The sequence below is a fragment of the Mauremys mutica genome, chromosome 1, assembly GCF_020497125.1.
Source record: "Mauremys mutica isolate MM-2020 ecotype Southern chromosome 1, ASM2049712v1, whole genome shotgun sequence".
NCBI lineage: Eukaryota > Metazoa > Chordata > Testudines > Geoemydidae > Mauremys > Mauremys mutica.
In genome coordinates, this window is record NC_059072.1 from 27986912 (window position 1) to 28013487 (window position 26576).

General features: G+C 40.3%; 1 protein-coding gene across 4 annotated transcripts in view; it reads right to left on the reverse strand.

Annotated features, from left to right (window-relative positions):
- Positions 1-26576, reverse strand: part of ATXN7L1 (ataxin 7 like 1) — a 162006-nt gene that overhangs the window by 59883 nt on the left and 75547 nt on the right. For 2 of the 4 annotated variants that reach the window (XM_044984633.1, XM_044984651.1), the window contains one exon: positions 13355-13577. In XM_044984633.1, coding sequence (XP_044840568.1) covers positions 13355-13577 — 223 coding nt within the window. Of the gene's footprint in view, positions 1-8397; positions 8510-13354; positions 13578-21757; positions 21851-26576 lie in introns of those variants that run through there. The other 2 variants (XM_044984642.1, XM_044984658.1) reach the window with 2 other exon arrangements.

The following is a 26576-nucleotide window of genomic DNA, read 5'->3' on the forward strand; positions in this document are numbered from 1 at the left end:
GTTTCAAACTGTATGAAGAAGAAAAGAGCAGACAGAGAAAGGCCCAGGAGTCACACCAGCAAAAGGAGAGGGAGATGCACCAGGACACAATGGGGATTCTCCAGCAGCAAACGCAGATTCTGCACACTCTTGTGGACCTACAGGTTCAACAACCACAGGTTTACCTCCCTTTTCAGTCCACGGAGAACTCCATTATAGCACCTCCCTGCACCCCTCCTCCACATTCCACGTCGCATCGGGGTCACATCCCTACCCCGACCACTCCACACCTAGGGACATTAAGGACAACCACAGCTTCACATACACTGACCTGAAAGAGTCACAGTTGCTATACATGTAGCGAAAATGGCCATAAATGTTCTTTCCCTTTCTTAAGCTCTATTCCATAAATTTATTAAGTTTTAAATGTATTTACTTTTACCTTGGACAGAATTTTTTGCAGTGTTTTCATTACTCAAAATTTTATTGTTTGGAAAACAGTTCATCTTTATTAGTTCACAACATATGCTGCAGAATGCCTTGCAGTAATGAAAGCACCTACTTACTTGTTATTGTACAACGTGACAACTCAGAGGATCAGTGAAAAAAACACAGCATAATAATCATAAATGTACAGCATGCATGCATGCATCACAAAATTAATAGGAGCATTGACTGCAATATATTCATAGGTGTATACCAAGCACCACACAATTTCTATTGGGCCCCAAAACACCACTATGCACTACTTTGGCTCACTGTTAAAGTGCTCTTTCAAAGTCTCTCTGAGCCCAATAGCTCCACATTGAGCTCTTCTAATAGTCTTTTAGTCTCGCAGTTCAAACTCAGCAGACAGCCACCCCTACTCCACTCTAGCGGCAACTTTTCCCCTTTTGCTTCACAGATATTACGCAGGACACAGCAGGCTGCTATAACCATTGGGATGATTTTTTCACTGAGACCCAATCTTGTGAGAAAACACCACCTGCATCCCTTCAATCTAGCAAGAGCACATTCAACTGTCATTCTGCACCTGCTGAGCCAGTAGCTGAATATTTCCTTGCTGCTATCCAAGTGGCCGATGTATGTCTTCATAAGCCAGGGGAGCAAGCGGTAGGCTGGTTCCCCAGGATCACTACTGGCATTTCAATATCACCAATAGTAATCTGCCGGTTGGGAAAGAAAGTCCCTGCTTGTAGCCTTCTGAACACTCCTGTGTTCTTAAAGATGTGAGCATCATGCACCTTACCTGAGCAGACAACAATAATGTCGGTGAAGTGTCTCGGTGATCCACCAATGCTTGAATAACCAGAGAAAAGTAGCCCTTTCTATTGATGTACTTTGTGGCAAGGTGGGCAGGTGCCTAAATAGTGATATGAGTGCTATCGCCCAACCACTGCTGCAAATCCATCCACAATGTCCTGCACGTTGCCAAGAGTCACAGTTATGCACAGCAGGAGACAGTTAATAGCCCTGCACATTTGTATGACAACGGTCCCCATAGTGGATTTTCCAACTCCAAAATGATTTCCCACTTAGCAGCAGCAATCTGGTGTGGCAAGCTTCCAAAGTGCGATCACCACTTGTTTCTCCACCGTCAGTGCAGCTCTCATTCTGGTGTCCCTGCACTGGCGGGCTGGGGCAAGCTTGGCATACAAATCCAGGAATGTGGCCTTATGCATCCGAAAGTTCTGCAGCCAGTGCTCATCATCTCAAGCCTGCATTATGATGTGATCCCACCAGTCAGTGCTTATTTCTCGGGCCCAGAAGCAGAACTCCACCATCTGCAGCTGCTCCATGAATACCACCACCACCCTTGAATTAGTTCTCACTATGTCCCACAGCAATCAGTCCTTAACAAATTCGTTATGTTCCCCACTGATTTGGTTCTTTCTTGTGGCTCTGCAAATAACGGAGGATCATGTGTCCCTATGCCTGCAATGCTCATGACAATAGGGCAGCGCACTGCAGGCTCAATGTTTCTGTCAGAGATGGCAGACAGCGAGGTGGGATGCACGGGTTCATCGGATTTTTAAAAATGCTGCAAAAATTATGGGCTACGGATGATATTATGGGATGGAGAGTTGCATGCTGGGAAGTTGACTTCTGGGACTCTCAGTCACCCCTGTGTGAATTATTTCTGCTCTAACACGCATTGCCAAAACTTTCCAAAGAGCGTGCTGGATGGTGGCAACCTACCCATGGCGCACCACACTATGCATTGACACAAGCACGTGTGGTGAGCATGGGTAGCGCCCACGCAAAGAGCCAAACACGCACGCACACAAGCAACATGCTAACTGTGGCAGCTTTATGCTGATGTAATGTGCATTGGCAAAAGTTTGCAGTGTAGACACATCCTAAGTCTCTATCAGAAGGATTGAATCTACAACTGTGCCATGATTTTTGTGCATGTACCATGCAGACACATTGGTGTGTACAAGCAGAGAAAAAAATCAATGACTATGTAACACATCTCAGCTACTTTTTGCTACTTCACTTAGGATAGTTTTTTTTCTAATGTGGAAAGCAGAAGTGGAAATAAATAAAACCTCTATCCTCAAAGACTTTAGAACTATTTTGGCAGTAATTAGAAGATAAAGTTTTTTGCCTGGTTTTGTGTAAGAGGTCAGGCTAGCTATTATAGTGGTTCCTTCTGGGCTTAAAATCTGTATGTCTATGTTAAAAAAAATTATTTCCTACTTTTCAGAAACACTTTTCACCAGGAGACCTTCCACATCTATGTCAGAATCCAGAGGACTATTTTCCCAGCCTTTCACACACCATTTTGTAACCCAACATTGCAGAACTTTACGCACCAATCACTTCATTTCTGGGCCCTGTTAGGCCCTAGGACCAAGAATCCAGCCAAAGTTTCTGCATAGCAGCACAGAACCCAATTTCCTATGCTAGCGAGCTTTACATTATTTTAATTGTTAACATTCCTGAAACTTAGCAAAAGAAAACATCTGGCACCCGGCTGAAGTATACATTCTAAAAAGCAGGTGGATAAAGTCTCCCCTTGCAATTTTTTTTTTAAAGATGCTTTTTGAAAGTATATTTTAAGTGTTTGGAGGGGAGAGCCATTACTCTTGTCCTCCCACAAAATTCTTCTTAAGACCCATCTGTACCCAGCTTAATGCCCACAATAAAGTGCTTAATGATGGCTAGATTGACAGATGATTAGTGATTCATTAGAGATCTCTTGTTCACTTATTTAAAAGAAAACTGCAATGTCAGAAAATTATACAACTAGCTAATATATACAACTCTGGCTTTCTATTACTGCCACACTTGTTTCCCCACACTCACTTGCATTGCGATCTGCATCCACATGTTACAACCGGTCCCAGTCTAGACTGCAAGCTTTTGGGGACATTTTCTGTCATGTATTTTAGATTTGTTCAGCACAACGAGGCTGTAACCTTGATGGGAGCTCTGGGCCTTACTGCACCAATACTCTTTGAAACAGTGCTAGACCGAAGCACATTAATTAAATGTTAACGAGTGCCAGCAGAGTCCATATGGACAGGTAGTCCGTGGCAGGGTAGTGCGGGGTAGAATCACATCCCCTTGTGCCACTCACTAATTGTTCATATAGACAAGACCTTACAATACTACAAGAAAAGAACAGTAAAATTGTCAACAATAATGCAAAAATATTGTCAATAATTCAGAAAAGGCAAAAGTAACGAATATTCTATTCTGTATTTGGAAAGAAGCTGAATGACGTATTCACATCCTACAGTGATCATCAAATACTTTCTATTCCAACAGTAACTACCAGAGGATATTAAACAGCAGCTATTAAAGTTAAATATTTTAAAATCTGTTGGACCAGACAAGCTTTCACTCAAGAGTTAAAAGAGTTGGCTGAAGAGCTCTTTGAACTACTGAAGCTCATCTTCAGCAAATCTTGGGATACCGGAGAAGTTCTAGAAGACTGGAAAAAAGCTCAGGCTGTGCCAATATTTAAGAGGATAAATAGGATGACCTTGGAAGTACAGACTGGTCAATGTGACACTGTTTCTGGGTAAATCACTAAAGAATTAAAAGATAGTATAATTAACACAAGTCAACATATTTTTTATGGAAAATAGAGGCCTTGAAAACAACTTTGATATTGTTCACTGATCAGATTATAAACTGGGTTGACAAAGATTACTGCTTAACGTAATATAATCTGATTTAGTACTGTATAACATTCTGATTAAGCAATTATTACTATACAAAATCTTTGCAGTCCATATTAAATGGATTAAAAATGGCTAACTGATGGATCTCCAAATGTCACTGTAAATGGAAAATCATTATCCATCAGGGGTTTCTTGTGGGCTCATGCAAGTTATGTTATTGGTGAAATACTAATCTATAGATTTATCAGTTTGGAAGAAAATATAAAATCACTGCTAGTAAAGTTTGCAGCCAACACAAAAATTGGAGTAGTAAACAATGACAGGTAAGTTTTACAGTGGGATGTGGATTGCACGGTAAGCTAGGCTCATTTGGACATGTGTTTTAATGCAGCCAAATGCAAGGTCATGAATTTAAGAACAAAGAACGTAGGCCATACTTGTTTGACAGGAGACTGAATCATGGAAGCCTGCAGCTCCAAAAAGGACTTAGGGATAACCAAAAAAAATGGAGTTCCCAGAGTGATTCTGTGGCTAAGAACGTAAGAATGGTCATACTAGCCCAGTGTCCTGTCTCCTAACAGTGACCAGTGCCAGATGCTCCAGAAGGAATGATCAGAACAGAGCAATTTACTGAGTGATCCATCCTCCGTTGTCCAGGCCCAACTGCTAGCAGCCAGAGGTATAGGGACACGCAGAACATGGGGCTGTGCACCTGACCATCCTGACTAATAGCCATTGATAGACCTATCCTACATGAATTTATCTAATGCCTTTTTTGAGCTCAATTATACTTTTGGCCTTCATAACATCCCCAGGCAATGAGTTCCACAGGTTGCATTCTGTGAAGAAATACTTCCTTATGTTTGTTTTAAACCTGCTGCCTATTAATTTGATTAGGTGACCCCTCATTCTTGTGTTATGTTAAGTAGTAAATAACACTTCCTTATTCATTTTCTCCACACCATTCATGATTTTACAGACCTCTATCATATCTCCCCTTAGCTGTGTCTTTTCTAAGTTGAACAGGCTCAGCCTTTTTAATCTCTCCTCTTATGGAAACTATTCCATACCCTAGTAATTTTTGTTGTCCTTGTACTGTCTCCAATTCTAATTTATCTTTTTTGAGTTAGAGCGCCCAGAACTGCATGCAGTATTCAAGGTGTGGGCATACTATGGACTTATATTGAGGCATTATGGTATTTTCTGTCTTATTATTTAATCCTTTTCCTAATAGTTCCTAACACTGTGTTAACTTTTTTGAGTGCCGCTGCACACTGAGCAGATTTTTTCAGAGAACTATTCATGATGACTCCAAGATCTTTCTTGAGTATTAACAGTTAATTTAGACCCATCATTTTGTATGTATAGTTGGAATTATATTTTCCAATGTGCATTACTTTGCATTTATCAACACTGAATTGCATCTCCTGTTGCTCAGTCAGCCAGTTTAGTGAGATCTCTTTCTAATTCTTCACAGTCAGCTTTGGACTTAATTATTTTCAGTGATTTTTTATAATCTACAAACTTTGCCATCTCACTCTTTACTCCCTTTTCCAGATCATTTATGAATATGTTGAACAGCTCTGGCCCCAGTACAGGACCTTTTGGGGACCTTATTTACTTCACTCCACTGTGAAAATTGACCATTTATTCCTACCCTGTGTCCTATCTTTTAACCAGTTACTGATCCATGAGAGGACCTTTCCTCTTATCCCATGACTGCTTACTTTGCTTAAGAGCCTTTGGTGTGAGGACCCTGTCAAAGGCTTTCTGAAAGTCAAGATACATTGTATCCACTCCATCACCCTTGTCCACATGCTTTTTGATGCCCTCAAAAGAATTCTAATAGATTGGTGAGGCATAATTTCCCTTTACAAAAAGCATGTTGACTCTTTCCCAACATATGGGGTTTATCTCTGTGTCCAATAAATCTGTTCTTTACCATAATTTCAACTATTTGCCTGGTACTGAAATTAGGATTATCAGCCTGTAATTGGCAGGATCACCTCTGCAGACTTCAAAAAAGTCAGTGTTACGTTACCTATCCTCCAGTCATCTGGTACAGTGGCTGATTTAAGTGATAGGTTACATTGCACAGTTAGTAGTTCTGCAGTTCTGTAACTGAGTGCCTTCAGAACTCCTGAGTGAATACCATCTGGTCCTGGGGACTTACTACTGTTTAATTTAACAATTTGTTCCAAAACCTCCTCTACTGAGACCTCAGTCTGGGTCAAGTGTGGGAATTTCCTTCACAACCTTCGCAGTGAAGACTGATGCAAAGAATTCATTTAGATTCTCCACAATGGCCTTATCTTCCTTGAGTGCTCATTTAGCACCCCGATTGTCCAATGGCCTCACAGATTGTTTGGTAGGCTTCTTGTGTCTGATGTAGCTCAATTTTTTTTTGCTGTTAGTTTTCGTGTCTTTAGCTAGTTGCTCTTCAACATCTTTCTTGGCCTGCCTTATTATACTTTTACACTTGACTTGCCGTAGTTTACATTCATTTCTATTTTCCTCACTGAGGCCTGACAAAACAGGAGCGGTGTAGACACTGCAAAGCTACTTTTGGACAACAAAATAAAACCTCAACGAGAGGCATAAAGTCTTTTGTGGCAAAGTTAAAGGGACAAAACATCAGTCCAGACACTGCTGTTTGTTTTGTCAACAGAATTGGCTTCCGCCAGTATCCCACAATGCCTGCCATGACCACTGTGCTCTTTGTTTTGAGCTCTGCTGCCCTTTCAAAGCTCCAGGAAGTATCTGACAGCTGAGCGTGCTGCTCCATTTGGGGAACAAAGAGAAAACCTTTGGAATGCTCCCCTGCACTAGAAACACAGAGGCAGGCAGACTGCTGCTGCAGGGAGCCGAGGGGGAGGGAGAGTGGAGAGAGAAGGACAACGACACACACACACGTAACTGCTGTGCTGCTTTGACATTGCTCAGTGTGGAGAGCTCACAGAGCTGCTGAGGATGCCATTCCCGACAGCTGAAGAGGCTGTGGGAGAACTCAGAAGGAATCACAGAACCATAGGCAGGCAGAGTGGGCTACTTCGGGAGAGACTGTTGTGCCGAGCAGAGCTGGGGGCTGACGTGGGGGGTGTCCCCCTCCTCCTGCCTCAGAATAGGTCGGTCAGCCTGCTGTCTCCCCAGCTCCAGACAACCACTCACCTCTCCTCCCTGCACACCCACTTCTGTTGAAAAAGCAGCTGACAACCTATTAGAATGCCCTTGGTAGGATGGGATTGAGAAACTTACATCATGTGACGCTATAACTGCCCCATAAGGCATTGCAAACCCTTCCCAAAGCACCCTGTGGGCCAATTGCATAATGGGATACCTACCACAGTGCACTACTCTGTGTCGATGCAAGAGCTCTTCAGTGTGAATGTACTCTACCAACACAAGGAGCTAGTGTGGACATGCAACAGTGGTTTTAATTAAAGTGCTTGAATTAAAGCAGCATAACTTTTGCTGACAAAGCTTTGTAGTGTAGATGAGGCCTAAGACTATGACTACACTAGAGAACTTACAGCAGCACAACTGTACCAATGCAGTTGCGCCGCTGTAAGATCTTTCATGTAGCTGCTTTATGCCGACAGGAGAGAGCTTTCCCATTGACATAATTAAGTCACTCTCGAGAAGCAGTGGTAGCTATATTGGTGGGAGAAGTTCTCCCGCTCATATAGCGAGTGGTGTGCACACTACCACTTATACTGGTGAAACTTATGCCGTTCAGGGATGTGTTTTTTCACACCCCTGAGAGACATAAGTTTTGCCAACATAAGTAGCACTGTAGACATGGCCTTTGATTTGACTTCCAATTTTTAAAGGATGCCTTTTTGCCTAGAAATGCCTCTCTTACTCTGCATAGTCATAGTGGCATTTTTTGGGTCCTCTTACTCTTTTTGTTTTATTTGGGGAATACATTTAGTTTAAAAACACCATAATAGAGGCCCCAACCGTTTCCATGCATCTTGCCAGCATTTCACTCTTGTGACTGTTCTAGGATGACCAGACAGCAAGTGTGAAAAATCCAGAACAAGGGGTGGACGGTAATAGGCACCTATATAAGACAAAGCCCCAAATATCAGGACTGTCCCTATAAAATCAGGACATCTGGTCACTCACTGTTCCTTTTAATGAGCTTCCTCATTTTTGCATAGTTCTCCTTTTTAAAGTTATATGCTATTGTGGGGGTTATTTTGGTATTTCCCCCCCCCACAAGGATGTTAAATTTAATTACATTATGATGGCTATTACTCAGCAGTTCATCTATACTGACCTCTTGGACCAGATCCTGTGCTCCACGTAGGACTGAATCAAGAATTGCCTCTACTGTGATCCTAGGGGAATGTGGAGTAGCAGCAGGGAGGTGGTATTACCTCTGTATACAGCATTAGTGAGACTGTGAATGAATGGGATAAGTCTAAATTATGAACTGCATTTTGTATTATATATTGAACAGATGTCTAATCTTGCCTGACAGCAGCATATTGTACCACATTACAGACATCGCCCCTCTCCAGGAAAGATTCTTGATACCTTGTTGAAGGAGTATCACAAAGAAACTATCAACATGGGCAGTCCAGGGCCCTGACTTAGATTCTCTCTCAACTGCTGACCCACCCCGCTGGAACAATGATTTCCCTATATAGGGGGTCTGTAGATGGGGCAAGCATGACAAGGTGGATATGGGGCTGGGCTTCTCAGTTGGACATGTGGCACAGAGGAGAGATCATCCTACTTAAGAATAAGTTCTGCTCTGTGCAAGGCAGTCGACCATTGCCACACATAAGGAGAACTTGCAGGAAAGAGTGAGCAGGATGGACTCATCCCAGCCTAACAAACCTCAGACTCACAAGAAGAGTGAGATCAGAATATGGGAGGATGTATCTCAGAACTTCTGCTGTTTTCAAAGATCTGTAACTCTCGGGCACTCGAAGACTTAAGTCTCCGCTTCAGAGTTTCTTATGCTAAGCTTGTGTTCCTTGCTTTCCTGCCACTTTATCACAGAAGGGGTTTAACTAGACACCCAGGCCTGGTCTACACTGGGGCGGGGGAATCGATCTAAGATACGCAGCTTCAGCTACGAGAATAGTGTAGCTGAAGTTGACTTATCTTAGATTGACTTAGAATCACTTACTTCGCATCCTTGCGGTGCTGGATTGACGGCCGCCGCTCCCCCGTCGACTTTGCTTCCGCGTCTCGCCGAGCTGGAGTTCAGCAGTCGACGGGAGAGCGATCGGGGATCGATTTATCGCCTCTTCACTACACGCGATAAATCGATCCCCGATAGATCGATCACTACCCACCGATCCGGCGAGTAGTGCAGACGTACCCCCAGAGTGTCCATATTGTAGGTGGAGCTCTGAGGGAATATGTGTGACATCCAGACACCTACTGCAGCTGTGCAATGGCGCCCAATATCCCAAGAAAGGGTCAGATAAGAGGTCAGAGCCTAGGATCATGTACTATAGATCCTGAGCTATCAACAGTGAATAGATTCAGCCCAGACCCAGGTGACTAGCAATTGGGTTGACTTAGAAGAGACTAGTGACTGTCTTTACAATTATTAAAAGTTATTATTTAAAACTATTTTTACTATTTTTTCTTGATTGGCTATTTCTTTCTACAAGATATCTTTTGTTCAATCACAAGTTATTGGCCTGATCCAGGATTGATTGAAATTCTATGGCCTATGTTATGCAGGAGGTGAGATTAGAATACTGTAAATGGTCCTGTCTAACCTTAAAATCTGTATGAATAATTTCTCCTTAAAAAAATCAAAACCATCTAACTAATATTCAGCATCTTCTAATACTTTATAATCAGGCCTTCTTTTCCTGAGTTCCAAGAAAAATCAGTCCTCACTTTGCTGAAGCTTGCAACTTTGCCATGGAAGAGGCTGGAACCTACACAGGAAGACCAGTGTTAAAACGTGGAGTGGGCATGGGTTCTGGGGGCAGAGAGAAGGGGGGTTGTTATTGTTATTCTTGTTTTTTTGTTTTTTGGAGAAGCAGTGTGATCTTGCATGTTACACACAAGACTGGGAGAAAAAAATCTCACGAGTTTTAATCCTGACTCTGTTACTGACTTGCTTTGTGATACTGGGCAAATCCTTTAATCTCAATCTTTCTCAGTTTTTCCATCTGTAAAATGAGGTTACACAAGACTTCCTTACCACCACACAGGAATGTTGTGAGGACTAGTCAATGAACACGCCGGCTGCTTTTTAGATAGAAACAGTAAGTGTTATCAAATTCTACTACACTATTTCATTAAATGAACTGATCTTCAATAAATGTTTCCTATTCCGCTTTAGTGGAAATGTTTATTTTGCTTTAGAACTTTTTGAATAAAGCCAGCCAGACGAACATGCACTGGGCATGCTGTTCTGCGCTGGGCTTTGATTGATTTATGGAAGGCCATCTGCTGGCACTGTGAAGGACATGAATTATGGCTAACAAATATTTTGTCACAGGGTCTATACACCTCTCCTGGTTTGGCATCAAAGAGTTAACGAAGTAACTGCCTGTCTGCTCAGCCAGAACTGACTGGCAGCCCCACAGCAGCTCTGAAGATAGGAAGGCTGCAAGGGAGGAGGGCAGGTCAGCTGCCAGAGAGGCACAGGCATGGCTTCCTTCTGCAGACTGGTGAGAAGCTGTCAGACAAACCAACACTCCAAAGAGGGGGAAGCAGGACAAGGCTGGGGAAGCCTAGAGCCGAGGAGAGGTCGGGAGAAGCTCAGGGAGCAGCAAGGGACTAAGGAGGACTGGTTTTGGCGGTTCCAAACAAGGTCCCTGAGCTGAAACCCAGTGGAGTGGGAGGACCTGGGTTCCACTTAGGGTGACCAGATGTCCTGATTTTATAGGGACGGTCCCAATTTTTGGGTGTTTTTCTTATATAGGCTCCTATTACCCCCTATCCCCGTCCCGATTTTTCACACTTGCTGTCTGGTCACCCTAGTTCCACTACTAACTCCAGCCAGGGGCTTTTGGAGAAAAAAAAGTCTTAAATCTAGGAAACCTAGGGTTGATCACTAGAGCCACGAAACCTCTGACTCCCCAAAATCCTGAAAGGGGCAGAGACTACTGAGGACCCCTCCAGGAGGTCTTGGGTCATAACAAACACATAACAAAGGACATAAAATGGATGGAGCCAGGTTAAAGTAATTCCACATCTCACCATGGGTGTGTGTGTGTGTGTGTGTGTGTGTGCTAACAAAGACCCCCATATTACATGCTTGCACAAGACGAGCCAATAAGATGAAATCTTTCCGTGTAGGTTACTATTTTGTAACACCAGAACTAGGAACATTTCAATGGTCTGTAATGTGAACACTTTGAAGCCATTTGTATTTTTTTGTTTACAAGAGTTTTTGGTTTTTTTTTAACCTCAAACAATATTTTAAAAGTCTTATTCTTGTGTAAGGATACTAAAAATGTCAGCATGAGATCAGTAGTATTATTTTGTCACAGTATGTGAAAGCAGTTACATTCGATCTGGGATAACCTGTACCTCATCTCTTTTATATGTAGTCTAAAAGGTCAAGTTTACTATTTTAGTCAATGTTAGCACCATAACTGCTTGGGACACTCGCCACTCTTAGAGTTCAAGGATTTAACCGTTTAAAAAAGTCAAAACTGAACCAAGTTTGTTAAAAATAATTGCAATACGCTAAAATCTGAAGATATATGGAAGCAGCTCCCTTTGAATTCAATGTGAATCGCTCACAATATATCAGAGAGAAAAATGTGACCTGGTATTTTTTTAAAGTGATTTGGATGGGTTGATATTTTCTGTCTCACTGCACAAATGGTTTGTAGACCATAGAAAGAAAAACTGCATTTGATTATTAATTATTATTTGTGTAACAACAGCACCCAGAGACCCCAACCTAGATGAGGACACTATTATGCTAGGTTCAATATCTGAACATAATAATAAAGGCTCCTGTCCCAAAGAACTTAAAACAGAAGTAGGCAGGACAAAGAGAAAGAAAGTACTACTATGGCAGTTTTACAGATGGAGAACTGAGGCACAGACAGATTAAGTGACTTGCGCAGGGTCACACGCACAAAAAACCACAACTGTGTAAGGCAATGTCTACACAGCAGCTAGGAGGGTGTTTCCCATGTGGAAGACAGACACACTAGCTCTGCTTGAGCAAACATGCTAAAAATAGCAGCATGGCTGGGTGGTGGCTCAGGCCAGCTGTCCGAGTACAATCCTGACTAACCCCCAGGTATGAATTCAGGAAGCTAACCCTAGCTGCTGCAGCCATACTGCTACTTGTAAGCATGCGAGCTCAAGCAGAGCTAGATGTGTCTGTATCTAAACTGGAAAGCACCTTTCCATCTGCTGTGTTGACATATCCTAAGAGCCAGAAACTAAACCCAGATGTCTTTGGTCTGAGGCCTTAATCACAAGAGCATCCTTCTTCCATATAACTGAAGACAAGTTAGTTTCTTAAGATTTAAAATACAAATTTACCCTTCATTTACATTCACACAACTCCACTGTGCTCAATTAGTTTGTTAAACACTGACAGTGTAACATTAAGACATAAGAGGACTGCCTCAAAGATCTCACAGCCTAAATGCATATACAATATCATCCATGCTGAAAGACCTAGAGAACAGCGGTTTTTACAGAATGTACTTTGCTCTATGCAGTCTCACAGAGCATGAAACATACTGTCAGCACTTAAACAATGAGGTTCAGTGGTAGCCGGTGCCCAAAACAAGTGGTAGGACTGCAGAAGACAAGCCCTCATTGACTTTAGCAAAGCCAATGCTGAGCACTACTGAAAATCCTGTTCTTACTATTGAAGCATATTAATTTTAAGGTTTGCCTATGTGATGTCAGATGGTCCACAGGGTCTATAGATCTAAATTACTAAACTCAGAAGACATCTCTCTTGATCTATATCTCAGAGAAGTAAACATTTTGTAGTACATTAGGAAGATGAACCGTCAATCTTCCTCTTTCCTCCTAGAGTTTTTATCTATCTATTGCCACACACCTGGGGGTAAGGTTTTATATAAATATGTATATAAACAACACAACACTTATTCCCCATTCCCCCTCAGAGGAAATCCCTGGGCTTAGGTTATGCATTCAGAAGAGAAGAAAACATATATTCTTCAGAGGACCATGAGATACACAAACAGGTTTTAAAATAAACATACAAATAAACAAGTGTAGACAAATCAGCTATCCATTCTAATGGTACTTACCATGGTTTATCCCTTGATACTTTTGAAGGAAAGACTGTGTGCTGTTTGCTAGTGGAGGTAAGTAGATTGTCTTTGGGAGTTTTGAATGGCTTTGAGTTGCTGCTGACAGGGTTATGGCCGCTGATACAGGATTTCTGTTTAATTTGTACTAGTGATGTCCTGGAATTGGAGGGTGGAGAAGCTGGAGATGGGGAAGGTTTACACATTGAATTGTGTCTTCGTTCTGTAATGGACAAAGAATAAATTTTAAAGCATTTCACAGGCAAAATAAATAAATAAAAGCAGTTAGAAAAGATGAAGTTATACCATTCGGTGTTGAAAACATGTGACTTTCAGCACACAACATTATGCTAGTTAATTATTGTTGAAATCAGTCATAATGCCAATGGGTAAATATGAAACACAAAAACAACTGTGTACAGTGCTCTGAAGATTGTAAAACACTATATAAGAGCTAAATAGCAACATTTAACACTTACCTAACATTTTATCAGGAGATCTCAAAGCATTTTACAAATATTTTACAAACTGTCAACACCTTTGTAAAGTACAGCAAGCAAACATTACTAATTTTTAGTACCAAAGGGGAAATGTAGGCACTGAACTGTTAATCCTTAATAAACTGTTCAGTTCTCAGATTACCCACCTAAGGATCTACTAATTTCCTAGGGAGCTCCTTGTGATGGACGTGAGGCTGCTTTATAATAACTTACAAATACTGTATGTGACCTAGTTATTGGGATGTTTACTGTATGAATATGCTGGTTTAATTATGGACTGCAAGGAAAACAAATAGAAAGAACAAAGAATAGCTCAAGATAAGCCACCTCTGCAGAAAACACTTCAGGGTTATAAAGAGACAATGCCCAAACTATTGGCAGCGAAGATTCTTCCTCCAGGCTACAACCAAGTTACAAAAATGTGTTTGCCATGGTGGGGGACAATGCTGGGAGCCAGATGAGCAAAAGGACTATAAACAGTTACAAAGACTCTGGCAGTTGTTGGGGAACTGTTCAGCCTGACATTCAGGACTCACCCACTGGGATGGCTGAAGAAGCTAGGTCTGCCTAGCCCCCTCATTACAGGCTTTAGTTAAATGAGATAAGCATGTAAGACTGTTTAAGAATCTTTTTTCTCTAAATGCTTAATTCTTACTGTTCAGATTAAACAATACTTTGGTTTAAGAAGTCTGTCTGACTACTGTATACCACTGGTCACAGACTCCTGAAGGGAAGAACTTCAGGTATTGAACCCCAGTCGGAGCTATAGGGTCAGCAACTCAATGGATGATACACAAGGTACTGTAGCCCAGGGCCCACTTTAATAGTGGGAGAACTGCAGAATTCCATATCCCAGGAGAGGCAAATGCAGAAGGCCCAAGACATGAATGGATGTACTCAGATGACAGAGGTGAAGCTAGCCCTGTAACCTTGACATTGCCAACTTAAATGTAGTTTCTAAAAGTAGCACATGTTGGTCCTTGGCCCATGAGAAGTGGTGCTATATTGGAACTGTTGTCAGCACTAAGGCCTGACTGGTCCTTCTTCTTTCTTACTGGAAGTCACCCCTTCCTTGGCCTGCTATCTCACAGTGAGCCAACTCCCTGTGCTGCCTGCTTCTATGCCCTCATTCATCCCGAAAGCAGAAGGCATGCACTTGCTGCAGCAGAGTCTGGGGCTAGTGGGAACCTTCCAGCCAGAGCAGTTTTGTGCTGAAAAGCAGCCTGCCAGCATTTGCTGGCTGACCAGGAAGCGAGGGGTACTTCACCAGATCCCAGGATCCTGTTTCGGCACCACCAGTGGGAGCCAGGTGAAGATCAGAGATGTTGGAGAAAGAAAAAGGGTGGGCTGAGTGTTATGCAGTGAGGAGGAGCGTGAGACAAGAGTTCTCATTCTCAGTAGCTCCATGCAATTTACCTAGAAGGAACCCTCTCATCCTTAGTGACTGGCCTAGCGTTATGCAGCAGATCAATGACAGGGCCAGAAACGGAGCTAACATCTTTAGGCTCCTAATCCCAATCTCTAGCTACTCATCCACAATTCCTCTCCCTTAGCACCATTATTATTAAAATAATATAAAGATGTTGCTCTTACATTCCATATGGTACAAATAATTCCCTCACCCCAATGTAAACAAAGAGACCCTAAATTACTTTAATTGACTGCTGTAACTAAAATTATTTGCTTCTGTGCTGAGAACCTGTAAATTAAGTTTTGGACCAGAATACAGGGAAATAGTTCTTGTCTAAACCCATCAAATAAGAAACCTAAAATGAAAAATCCAGCAGAATGCTACCTATTGCACTACTACTCAAGGCCATTCCATTAACCAAAAGCATATTAACAGGAGCTGATAGCATCATGCTGCTCAATCTAAACGATTTGCATTTGAATGACTGTGCATACAAAGAGTTACACTTTCTGTTTTTGGTATTTCAATGATCTTTAAGCACAGCTTTCTAGGATAGGGTCAAAACATGAAAATACTTTGGCTGGCGTATGCCCAAGTACAAATCCACCATTGCCAGGAAGATTCATCTATGACTTAAATTGTAATAGGAATGTCAAACAAGTTGTTTCCACATCCTTCCCCACACTCACTCTTCCCGTAAGGGCCCGATCCTGCTCTCACTGAAGTCATGGGAATTTTACCACTGATTTTCGTTGGAAGCAAGACAAATTCCTAAATGTCGCCAGTACTGCTAATTTCCAATAACCAATGGCACTGCCCTCTACTGAAGACGCAAAGAATAAAATAATATCTATCATAGACAGACATCTATGCAGTCCTTGGGAACTATATGCTGAATACTTAAAGGCGGTGTGCAAACGGGGACAAAAGTGGAGGTGTACTCCTTTTTGCTTCTCTAGAGTTATACTCCTTTTTGCTTCTTTAGCATGTATACAAGTGGCTAGAAAAGATTCTTTTCCATCCACCTCAGTTTTTTCCTTGCATGTTGTTTTACAGTGACCATTCAGGTTCTGTCTAGCTTAGAAGACTGTGATTCCTGGAAAACCAGTGCAATGGTGATATTACAAGAGCTCAAAGAAATGGAAAAGAGTTTTAGTCAGAATGTTTTAGACCTTTTTGTTTTTGTTATAAACCTATTTAACATCAATGACTAAACAACACTTTGAATAAAGGAAGCCTCTCTTAAAGATTCAATACCCCACCCCCACCCTTTCAAGTAACTTGTCAGACTCATGATAAACATGCCTTGAAACTGCCAAGGTAGGGTGACCAGATGTCCCAATTTTTTAGGGACAGTCCCGATATTTGGGGCTTTTTTTTTTTAAATGGGCTCTTATTACCCCCCAACCCTGTCCCAATTTTTCACACTTGCTATCTGGTCACCCAGTAAAAGAAAAAATGTACGAACATCAATAAGTAAAAAGAGGGGACAAGTTCAATTTTTCAAAAATATCCTTGTCAGATCACCTTTTATTATTCTTCAGATTTTGTATTTCAGATTTCTGACAACAGTTTTACTTGAAATAAGTAATTTTTGAAAGGTACTGTTACTTTTCTTATTTAGTTAAACCGTATTAATTATTTTATGCAATTTGGTTGTGGACCAGTGTAACATCCTGTAACTCTTTTACTGCAAATGTTTTAATTTAATCTACCTTGTCCTGCCAAACAAAACAAGTTTGAATTATATTCTAAATTTTACCACTACCCTCTTGAGATTCCGATGACAAGGTACTGTTATGTAACCAACCAAGAACCTCTACAATGGTGACTCCCTGTGAATTAAAACGGTTGGTAAAACCTTTTCCTCCTTAAATATTCAGCATGGACTGCTCAGACTATCAGTTCAGCTATTAGTCTTGTCAAGACTGACTGCCTTCTAGAAAATGATACCTTAAGCATTATACCTAAGGATGTAGTAGTTGAGGGTGATATATCCCATTAATTGATAATTAAAATAAATGTTCTGGAAAGAAAGACACTCAGGTTAATTTACAGACACACATATTGACCATTTAAGATGATCAGTATTTCAGAGTCATCTAAAGAATCACATACATGAGCAGCTTCAGATTTTTTTTTATATGGTCTTCGTTATATGTAATTTTCAATCAAGCAAGTTTGATTTGTTCCATCAAAAACTTTCCCAATCGATTAATTCCCAAGAGCAAAGCAATACATTCACAATGGAACTTGTAACTTATGTGAAATGTCAGAAATAAGAAGCACTACGTTAATATATAATAGTTTATCCCTCCATTTTTAAAATGTGTATGTGTTTGAGGGAAGGGAGGAAAGGTTACCAGAACAATTTTTAATGTTTTACCTAAAGCATAAGAGAATGGCTGACTTTCTTGTTATCTGTACTGACCGCTATATCTGGCATTCCCTTCCATATCTTTGAACACCTACAAACAAAACATGGCTATAAATAACCTTCCACATTTTCAGCAGGTACTTTGAGAATTACCAGAAATATTACTTGGCCTCAGCTGAAAATATCTTAAGGACTGCAGGAAATAATTGGAAAAATATATACCTCCCTATACATATGAAAAAGCAAATATCACGTCCATTGTCATACTCAGTTGCCTAAATAGAATGGCTGCATTTTTCCCTTTGCAAGTTCCTGGAAATTAAACTTGGTTGTTTAAGCTTGTTTTATTTTTCAGATTACATTTCTATTGATTTGCCAAAACATAGCCAATAAAAAGAACGGAAAAAAGGAAAACCATAACTGCACACACAAAAATGCACATACAATTTGTACTCTCCCATTAGGTATTTGCACATACAAATATCCAATAAGGTTGTAACTGGCCATTTGTCCATGTAAAAATGGGATTTCTACATGCACCTGTGGTAATTGTGCATGCAAATTAGGCACAGAAGTGCAAGCGAATTTATATGCGTACAACCTGTTGAAAATAAGGTCCTACATGTTCACGTTAAATAGCATAATCACTGTACATGCATCAAATAACCTAGTCATCCCAGCAAGTACACGTCTGTTTTTATTTTAAAAATCCTATAAAGTAACTAATGCTAGATATGTGCCTCTGATAAATCAATACAAGTAATTATAATGCTAAACTGAATTCCACACCTGTTGCAATTTCTGCAGATATTTTGCAATGCTATAAATACATTTGTTCACCCGAGTAGGTATAACATTTGGGAGACAACATCACAAATTTACTGGAGTGTTTGTAAATTGATACGTTTGCATTACCTATAAATAACTAAGCATAGTGCATTAATTTTATAAAAGAACTACTGTCAAATCCACAAGCATTTGTAATCTGTCAGATAGAACACAAGCAGAGCTGCAATCCTCTTTACAGCATTAATCCTTTTGTGCCTGCCTGTGGGTTTCTGCTCATCCACTGCGGCAACTGACTTCACAGCAACAAAGTTTGGCTTCTGCTGCCAAGGAGTTAACATCTTAGCAGCATTAATCTCTGTGAACGGAGTTCAACTTTCCCCCACTAGATTAACGTACATGCATTTTAAGAAAGAAAATATAATAAACAACTTGAAGCTTGTTTTATTTAAAATGTTATTACAAGATCCTAAAGTTCATTTTATTGCTATACAACTAAGTTTCCCTTTTCGGAATAGCACTGCAAATGATCATTAAACTGTTCCAGCAAACTCTCCATGTCCCATGGAAACATGGATATAATCCAATTGTTCCAGCCAAATCAGATTTTTGTGCACACCAGATGTGATGTCTTTATGCTGTTTGGGGAGCAAGACTAGATGATCCCTGAATCTCCGGCACTGCTCTCAGTTTCCAGCCCACCACACAATGTAATGTTCATGCACCACCACACGATGTAATCCTCTACTTTTCCCAAACCCTCAGCTGCAATGGCCCAAGTCCTCAAGCTCTGGTCTCTGAACCACTTTACTAATTCCACTGGAAATTCATTGGCTGGTCTTTGGGAAATAACAGCTATTCTGGAGGAAGAGCAACATCTCAACTTCCTGGTCAGAAGCGAATGAGTTCAATTACCTAGTGACATGAGAGGCTATTTATTTTTTAACAATAGCACGTGCTTATACAGATACATAATTTTAAAAATACACTAATAATCACTTTGACAAAATGACAATCAATAAGGACGTTCAAATCCACAAAAACTGAAGACTAAAATCCTTCCTCCTCAAGTCCATCCCCTCAAAAAAACATAAAATGGAAATACAGTGTGCTCTGAAGGTCAACAAACTCAGATTCTGTCCGACCAGTATCAGAGGGAAAGAGGGGGCAAAAATGCAGCAAGTTCCAAAGTTGAAAACCCGCCTCTGAGGATGCCTTGTTCCTAGCTCTCTGACGACTACACTCATAAGATCAAGCATCCCCGCTGATCTCCACTCCTAGGATAAAATATGAGGTAGTCTCTGAAGTACAGAGGAGATAAACCCAAATGTACTCAGTCCATGCTTATTAATTCTAATGACTTGTGTCAACTGTTCATATTTTACTAGATTAAAAAGTTGGATCCTACAGTGGTTTTAGTGTACGCTAAACAGATCATATTTTGATGTTAAAACCTCAGTTTTTTAATTGAGGGAAACTGAAAACACAAGTATGTGTTTCTTTCACAGTAAACCTCTCTTTCATCCAAAATGCTTATCTCCATTAACACAAACAATTCTAGGAAAAAGACAAAATAGTTTTCAAAATAGTCTCTTGTGCATCAATGGGAGATACAAAATCACAAAGTGTTGCAAAATGGCAGAAGGGGAAGGCTCAGAGAGGGACAGTTCTGGCCGGCGTGGGAGAGAAGAGCAAACACCATTACCAAATGAAAAACCTCAGTCTCTCTTGGTATTGCCTGGAAGTAGTTATCAGGCCAAAAAATCCCTGTGCACAAAGTCAGAGAAAACAGGCTAGAACCTTATTTATGTAGCAACTGTCATGTTCAAACACATTTGCAGTTTACCATGATTTGACTTCCTGTGTAGACAGAGCCTAAAGCAAAAACTTGGTGGTGTTTTTTTTCTTTTTTAAAAACTTTCCAGTCTCAAAATTATAATCCTCAAAAAGTCAAATAAAAAGGCAATCTACCAAAGAGGGTGAAAATGGTATATTCATTCTAAATTTAATTCATGAATAATTCAGTAAACTCAGCACTTTGGTTCACAGTTCTGTATTACATTCCATTAGGAGAAGCAGAACTGAATTGCTGAAAAAAATGTATTAAAAATATTCTGCTGGCAGTAAACAGTTACAATACAGTAGGACTTAGCTTAGTGTTCACATTTATCACTACAGAAATGTCTTTTTTTTTAAGTTGTCTTTCTTGAGCTGTACAAGATTTGTGGTCAAATTATTTACATCAGGTCAGACTGACAATCAGATGACCTTCAGTATAGTATAAATGCTATTTATCTATCTTTGTTTAAAATATTTAACCAATGGTTCAATGAAGTGTCGTATCTCATTTACAATCTGATTCTGATATATTAAACTGTTATGCCATAATTGTTAATGTGCTACTTACTCATGACAATTCCATACAGTGTGCACACACAAAATATTGTTTCTCTGAGTTCTATACTCTGAATTTTAATTACACAGCTATTCACTGTGCAAAGTTGAGCAATTTATTACCTACTATTTCAGTAAATATTGTATGAAATCTTCTACAGTGTACTAATTCCAGGTCAAAATTTGAAAATGTGCTTGGCATTAGTTTTAATTAAAAACAACGACAACAACAACAACAAACTCCCCCTCCCCAAAACAATTCTAGTTAGGAGCCAGAAAACTGAACAACTGAAGTACTGGCAGAGAGTGTCATCTTGCAATAACTGGCAGTTGCTTCATAACCAGAGCTTATAATCATCTTGTAAGCACTTTCATTTTGTAGCAACAATCTAAAAAAAAAACCCCTACAAAACCAAATATGTGAGGCTAGATAAAAATAAACTCAGATTTGATGCCAACAAACCACAGCAGAGTGTTGCACGATCCAAGGATAACTTTACCAGTGAGAGTTTGACAAAATAACTGTTCCAAGTCCAGTTGAAACGTTTGGAAACAATATCCGCAAACTGTATCCACCCTTACACTGTGCGCAGTAAAGGAAATGGCACAGTCAGTTTCATTTTGATCCTTCTTGTAAACTGACAAAGGAAATAAACAGCCAATTCAAAGAAAAAGTACTGTTGTTTTGCTAAAAAGCAGTGCAAGTAGTATACACTCCTGACTAGGTCAAATGACATCATTTGGAAATTAATTATCAAGTGCTAAAACAACCTCTGAGCTGCACGTTTCTTCATTTGCAACAGATACAAGTTCCACTTCCTAAAATTAAACAGCTAAAACGACTCCCCGTTTCTAAAAAGGTCTACAAAAAAGTAGGATCAGCAAAATTATGCAAATCCCTACTAGAAGACGAAATGTAAACTGAAACCACTTACAGAGAAGAACGCGCTGCCAACGTAATCTGATTCCACGATGACTGTAAACATGTTGTACTTTTGGAACGTGAAATGATTCACATTACCACAGACTCCGTCAGAGAAATACAGCAACGTGATTAGGTATTGTGCATGTGTTAGAAATCAGGCAGATGACCTGCTGCAACAAATACCAGATCAGTCGTTGCACACACCAACTGTTTTGACTACAGGCACTTATTAAACAACAAGTTTCAGGTCCTACCAGTTGGACACCAGAACTGATCCTGTGCCAAGAACAACAAGCACTTTGAAAAGTGCTGCTTTTTAAAAAACTATTTATACAAGTCAAGTAACTAAGTAATATTGAAACAAAGTACAAAATTAAAGCCGCAGGAGTAACAGATATACATATTTGTGGATAAAGATTTTATTTATTTATTTATTTATTGAGGCAGGGGTAGGGTGACCAGATGACCTGATTTTATAGGGCGAGTCCCGATATTTGGGGCTTTTTCTTATATAGGTGCCTATTATCCTTTACCCCGTCCCAACTTTTCACACTTGCTATATGGTCAGGGGAGGGGCAGGGTGCTGTGTGAGATGTTTCGCAGTAGTTAACAGGAGAAACCAGAGCTCCCTTGGAGCATCTTTTATTTATGTAACAATGCAGATGTTTTCCCAGGATAACTGCACAAGAGACAGATAAAATGTCTAGAACCTCACTACTAAATTACTGGAAAGAGCCAAATTCTCAAAAAAATAAAGTGATATGAAGAACATGTACTCAGCATACATTTTCCAGGATTGGCTGGTGGATCTTCAGGAACTTCAGTGTAGAAGGATATCTACAAGGAAAAACTCAGGTGACTAAAGTAGGCTATGCTTCCCAAGAAGTCAATCAGGGGCATTCCCTTCTTTTCTGTTTGGAAAGCAGCTAGCACACCAAGGTCACTAATGGAAATAAATAAATAGTGTATGTCTCAGCATAGTGCTAGGAAGCACTGCACTTCTTGTTACCTTCTTATTAAACATAAGAATGAAGCTGTAACCAGCAGGGGTCAGTTAAAAATCCTGCAGCATTTACTGCAAGAACAGAGATGTTCTGGCCAAGTGACAGTTTGGGTAACTGCAATCTGCTGACGTAAATGTTCCTATAGTTTCAACTGGATAAGGTGGTATTCAATTATAGTCCAGACTGTCATGATGCTCCTGTTAAAAACAGTTACATTTCCTCCCAGAGCTGGATGCATTTCAGTGGTATGTGAGGTGAGTCTTAAATAGTGAATGGAAAAGCTATGGTAATATTTATTATGCAGATTACACAGGACTATTGCAGACATTCACTGAAGCTTCTATTAATTAAAAGTAGATAGGTAATTAGAGACAGATTGGTCTGAAGGTTGTGGACAACCTAGTCCCTTTTCCTTCCCATTTTACTATGTTAATAGTAGCACACCATGATTAATCAAACCTTACTCTTGCACAAGGTCAAGTTTAATTACAAGTTTTTCTTGAAGGGTTTTATTGGCAGGAATTAGGGAACTTGCATACATTTTCCTCCTGGAATTCTGGGGGGTGTTTTTTATTGGCAAACTGTTGTTTACTCAGAGGCAATAACATTAGTGATGTACCTCTATGTACAAGGGAAGAGTAGCTTTTGATAACCTGAAATGCAAAATCTTTTGTTGGGTCAATCTGGTGCAATTCATTTAAGATACTTTATATGATGCTATTTAGTTAATCTAAAAAGACCAGAGATGACAGAAGTACAACAGTAATAATACTCAACAAATATGTCAACAACAAAATGAAAAGAAAGATGACAGCTCCTGTAATGACAGAAAAATCGCTTCAAATCAATGTGCTTAATTATGCTGTAAAATGGGATTGCTCATGCTTGCTTACCCCTTTTGGCAAGTGCTTTGATTTTTAAAGATGAAAGTCCAAAGCATTTTTAACAAGCTCATTTGAGAGACAGGAAAACAAACAAACAAACAAACACAGAAAGGGTGAGTGACTTGCATAAGTGGCAATGGAAGGCACTCGGCTGGTGAGCTAGAAGACCTAGCTTTGGTGTGATAGGTATTTGCTGTATGATGGTGGGGGAGTCACTTAACCCTTGTTTTCTCATCTGTGATATGGGGATACTAACACTTATTTACCTCCCCAGAAAGGGGGATGTGAGGTTTAATTAGGAAGAGGAGGTTACTTACCTGTAACTGCAGGTTTGTCAAGATGCATCCCTGTTCAGGTCATAGGGGATTATGGAACTTTTAACTCACAGGTTATACCCACAATGCAATTGAAGGTGCGAGAGCAACATGAGTTGGTGTACCCACACTACCTAACTTTATCTAGTACAGCTAAATATGAAGAAGATGCCATGGTGCGGGCTTCAGCATGGGCTGTACAAACTGTGGGACTGAGGGTACATACTTGCATTGCCAGCCTGTGCTAAAGCCTGTGCCACCATGTCTTTTCAGCTATTTTTAACCATGCTAGCTAGATGAAAGCTAATGCAGGTATACCAACCCACGCTTGCAATCACACCTTTGATTGCAGCACAGACATACCCTTGGACCTTACAGGAGCTCCTGGAAGGAGGAGGGAAGGATTATTGCTCTTTTTTTTTATGTTTTTTTGGGGCAGGAACTATTTCTTCTTTGTATTTAGAGTCTGCACATTTTAGATGCTTCTGCAAACAGAAAAATAAAATATAAAAGGAATCAAACTGTTTCATCTGCTTCTTTTTCTTGTAACACTATGGATGACTAGAGAACTAGTAGGATTATATTACAAGTACTAAAAAAGTGAAATTTGAGAATATAAAAGGGAAAAATTTAATTTTAACATCTTAACTTAATTCTAACAGCTGCTGAACAAGTCAGATGAAAGATCTCTGCTAAACATTCAAAAAACTCCATCAGTATAGCATTGAAAAAGTTCCCAGTTCTCAGGTTCTCCAACGAGACCTCCAGCAGAAACAGGGAAGGGAAAGTGATAAAATGTTTCCTCCTCCTCTTGTGACAACTAAATCTCCAACTCAAATTTATGGCAGCAGGCAGGAAACAAGGAGAAAACAGCTATATTACAGCTAGAATGACTGTGTCTGCAATAGTTAAGAACTGAAACCATTAAGCAAACTTAGAATTCTAACCAAGATTCAACTTTGCTAAAGTTTGACCAAATACAGGCCAAGACACTTTCCTCAGTGTAGATTGTTGCTATACTAAATTTCAGTGTTGTTCTTGTTCTTTGCTTTTGCCTTGTCCTGCTAGTTGGGGTTGGTGGCTCTTGTTCTTTGTTTCCAAGCACTGCTGTCGAGTGTGTCTTCCAAGCAGACACAAGCCTTCTTTCTGTCCTCCTTCTGCGACTCAAACCACCTTTTACTGGGCCTTCCTTGTGGTCTTTGTCCTGTGGCCACTAGATCACATATTCTTTGACCAACATATCTCGCATCTCGTTGTCTCATGTGTCCCAACCAACTTAGCTGATACTCCCTCAGCTTTTCCATGAGGGGTACCTGCATCATGGCTCACACTATTTCACTGAGTAGCCTGCCAGCTCTCATCTTACCCAGCATCCACTTGAGCATTATTATTTCAACAGTATAAAGCAGTGGTTCTCTCTTCCTTTTTGGCCAGCATTCCAACCCATACATCATGGCTGTCCTAATCATGGTGTTATATGCTTTGTTCTTTAGTTTACTTGGCATATTCTTATTGGAGGGAATTCCTGTCAACTCCCTCCATTTGACCCAAGTGCTCTTCATATGACTCCTAACATCCACATCCCTATCACAGCTTAACACTGAACTGAAATATTTAAATTGTACAGACTTTAACTCTATACCATCTAGTTTTATTGGCTTCTCATTGTCTGTCTCAATGAAGCATCTCATGTATTCTGTCTTTTGTCGTCCGAATCATAAATTTCAACCTTCCTTCCCCAGCTTTGTGCCTTTTCCAACCTGATTTTGCTTCATTTCAACTTCTAGCCATTGGATCTTGTTATATATCTTTGTCTGCTTGATTGAAGAAACCAAACTACATTGAAGTGCCCTATGGAACTTTTAGTGTGTGCCAGTAGGGCCCACACAGGCCAGGCAATGTCCGACATGCTGGTGAACATCAGAATTGACATCCTTGCCAGTGCAGACTAAGGCACTGTGAAGACAAGCCCTAAGGTGGTAGGAAAAAAGTATATTATAGTATTTGAGCAATAATATGATCACCTAGCTCAAGACAATTAGAGTGCAGACACACAAGGGGTCAAAGTTCAGGTTAAACATGCAATATCACCCGGGGCATTTCCTGATTTGAGATTGTAACTAATCTCATTTTTAAAAGGAATTAAATATATTATTTTCACAGCCAATATTGTATAAAGCAATGGACCACTGATCTGCTGTCTTCTCTGGAATTCTATGTCATATACAAAGTAATCTGTTTTGCATTAGTTCACTCACAACATTATGAAATACTGAGCTACTGAGACCAGTTTTAAGAAAGGATTACAACCTTCATGAAAACTGTTACCCCAGGAAAATAATGGTGGTGAGATTCTATGGTGTGTGCCCTTAAGGATATGTCTTCTTTGCAAAGTAAAGGTCTGTTTGTTTCTGCATCTCCATGCTAGCTTTAATCTGGTTTGTGCAGGTAACAGTAGTAGTGAAGATATGGTGGCACAGGCTTGTTCTTGGGGTAACAGCCTGAGTACAAGCCTGATGGAGACTCTAGGTGTCTACTCGGGTTGCTAGCCCGTACTATCATGTCTACATACTGTTACCTATGCTAGCTAAATTAAAGCTAGCATGGACATGTCTTTCCATGCTACA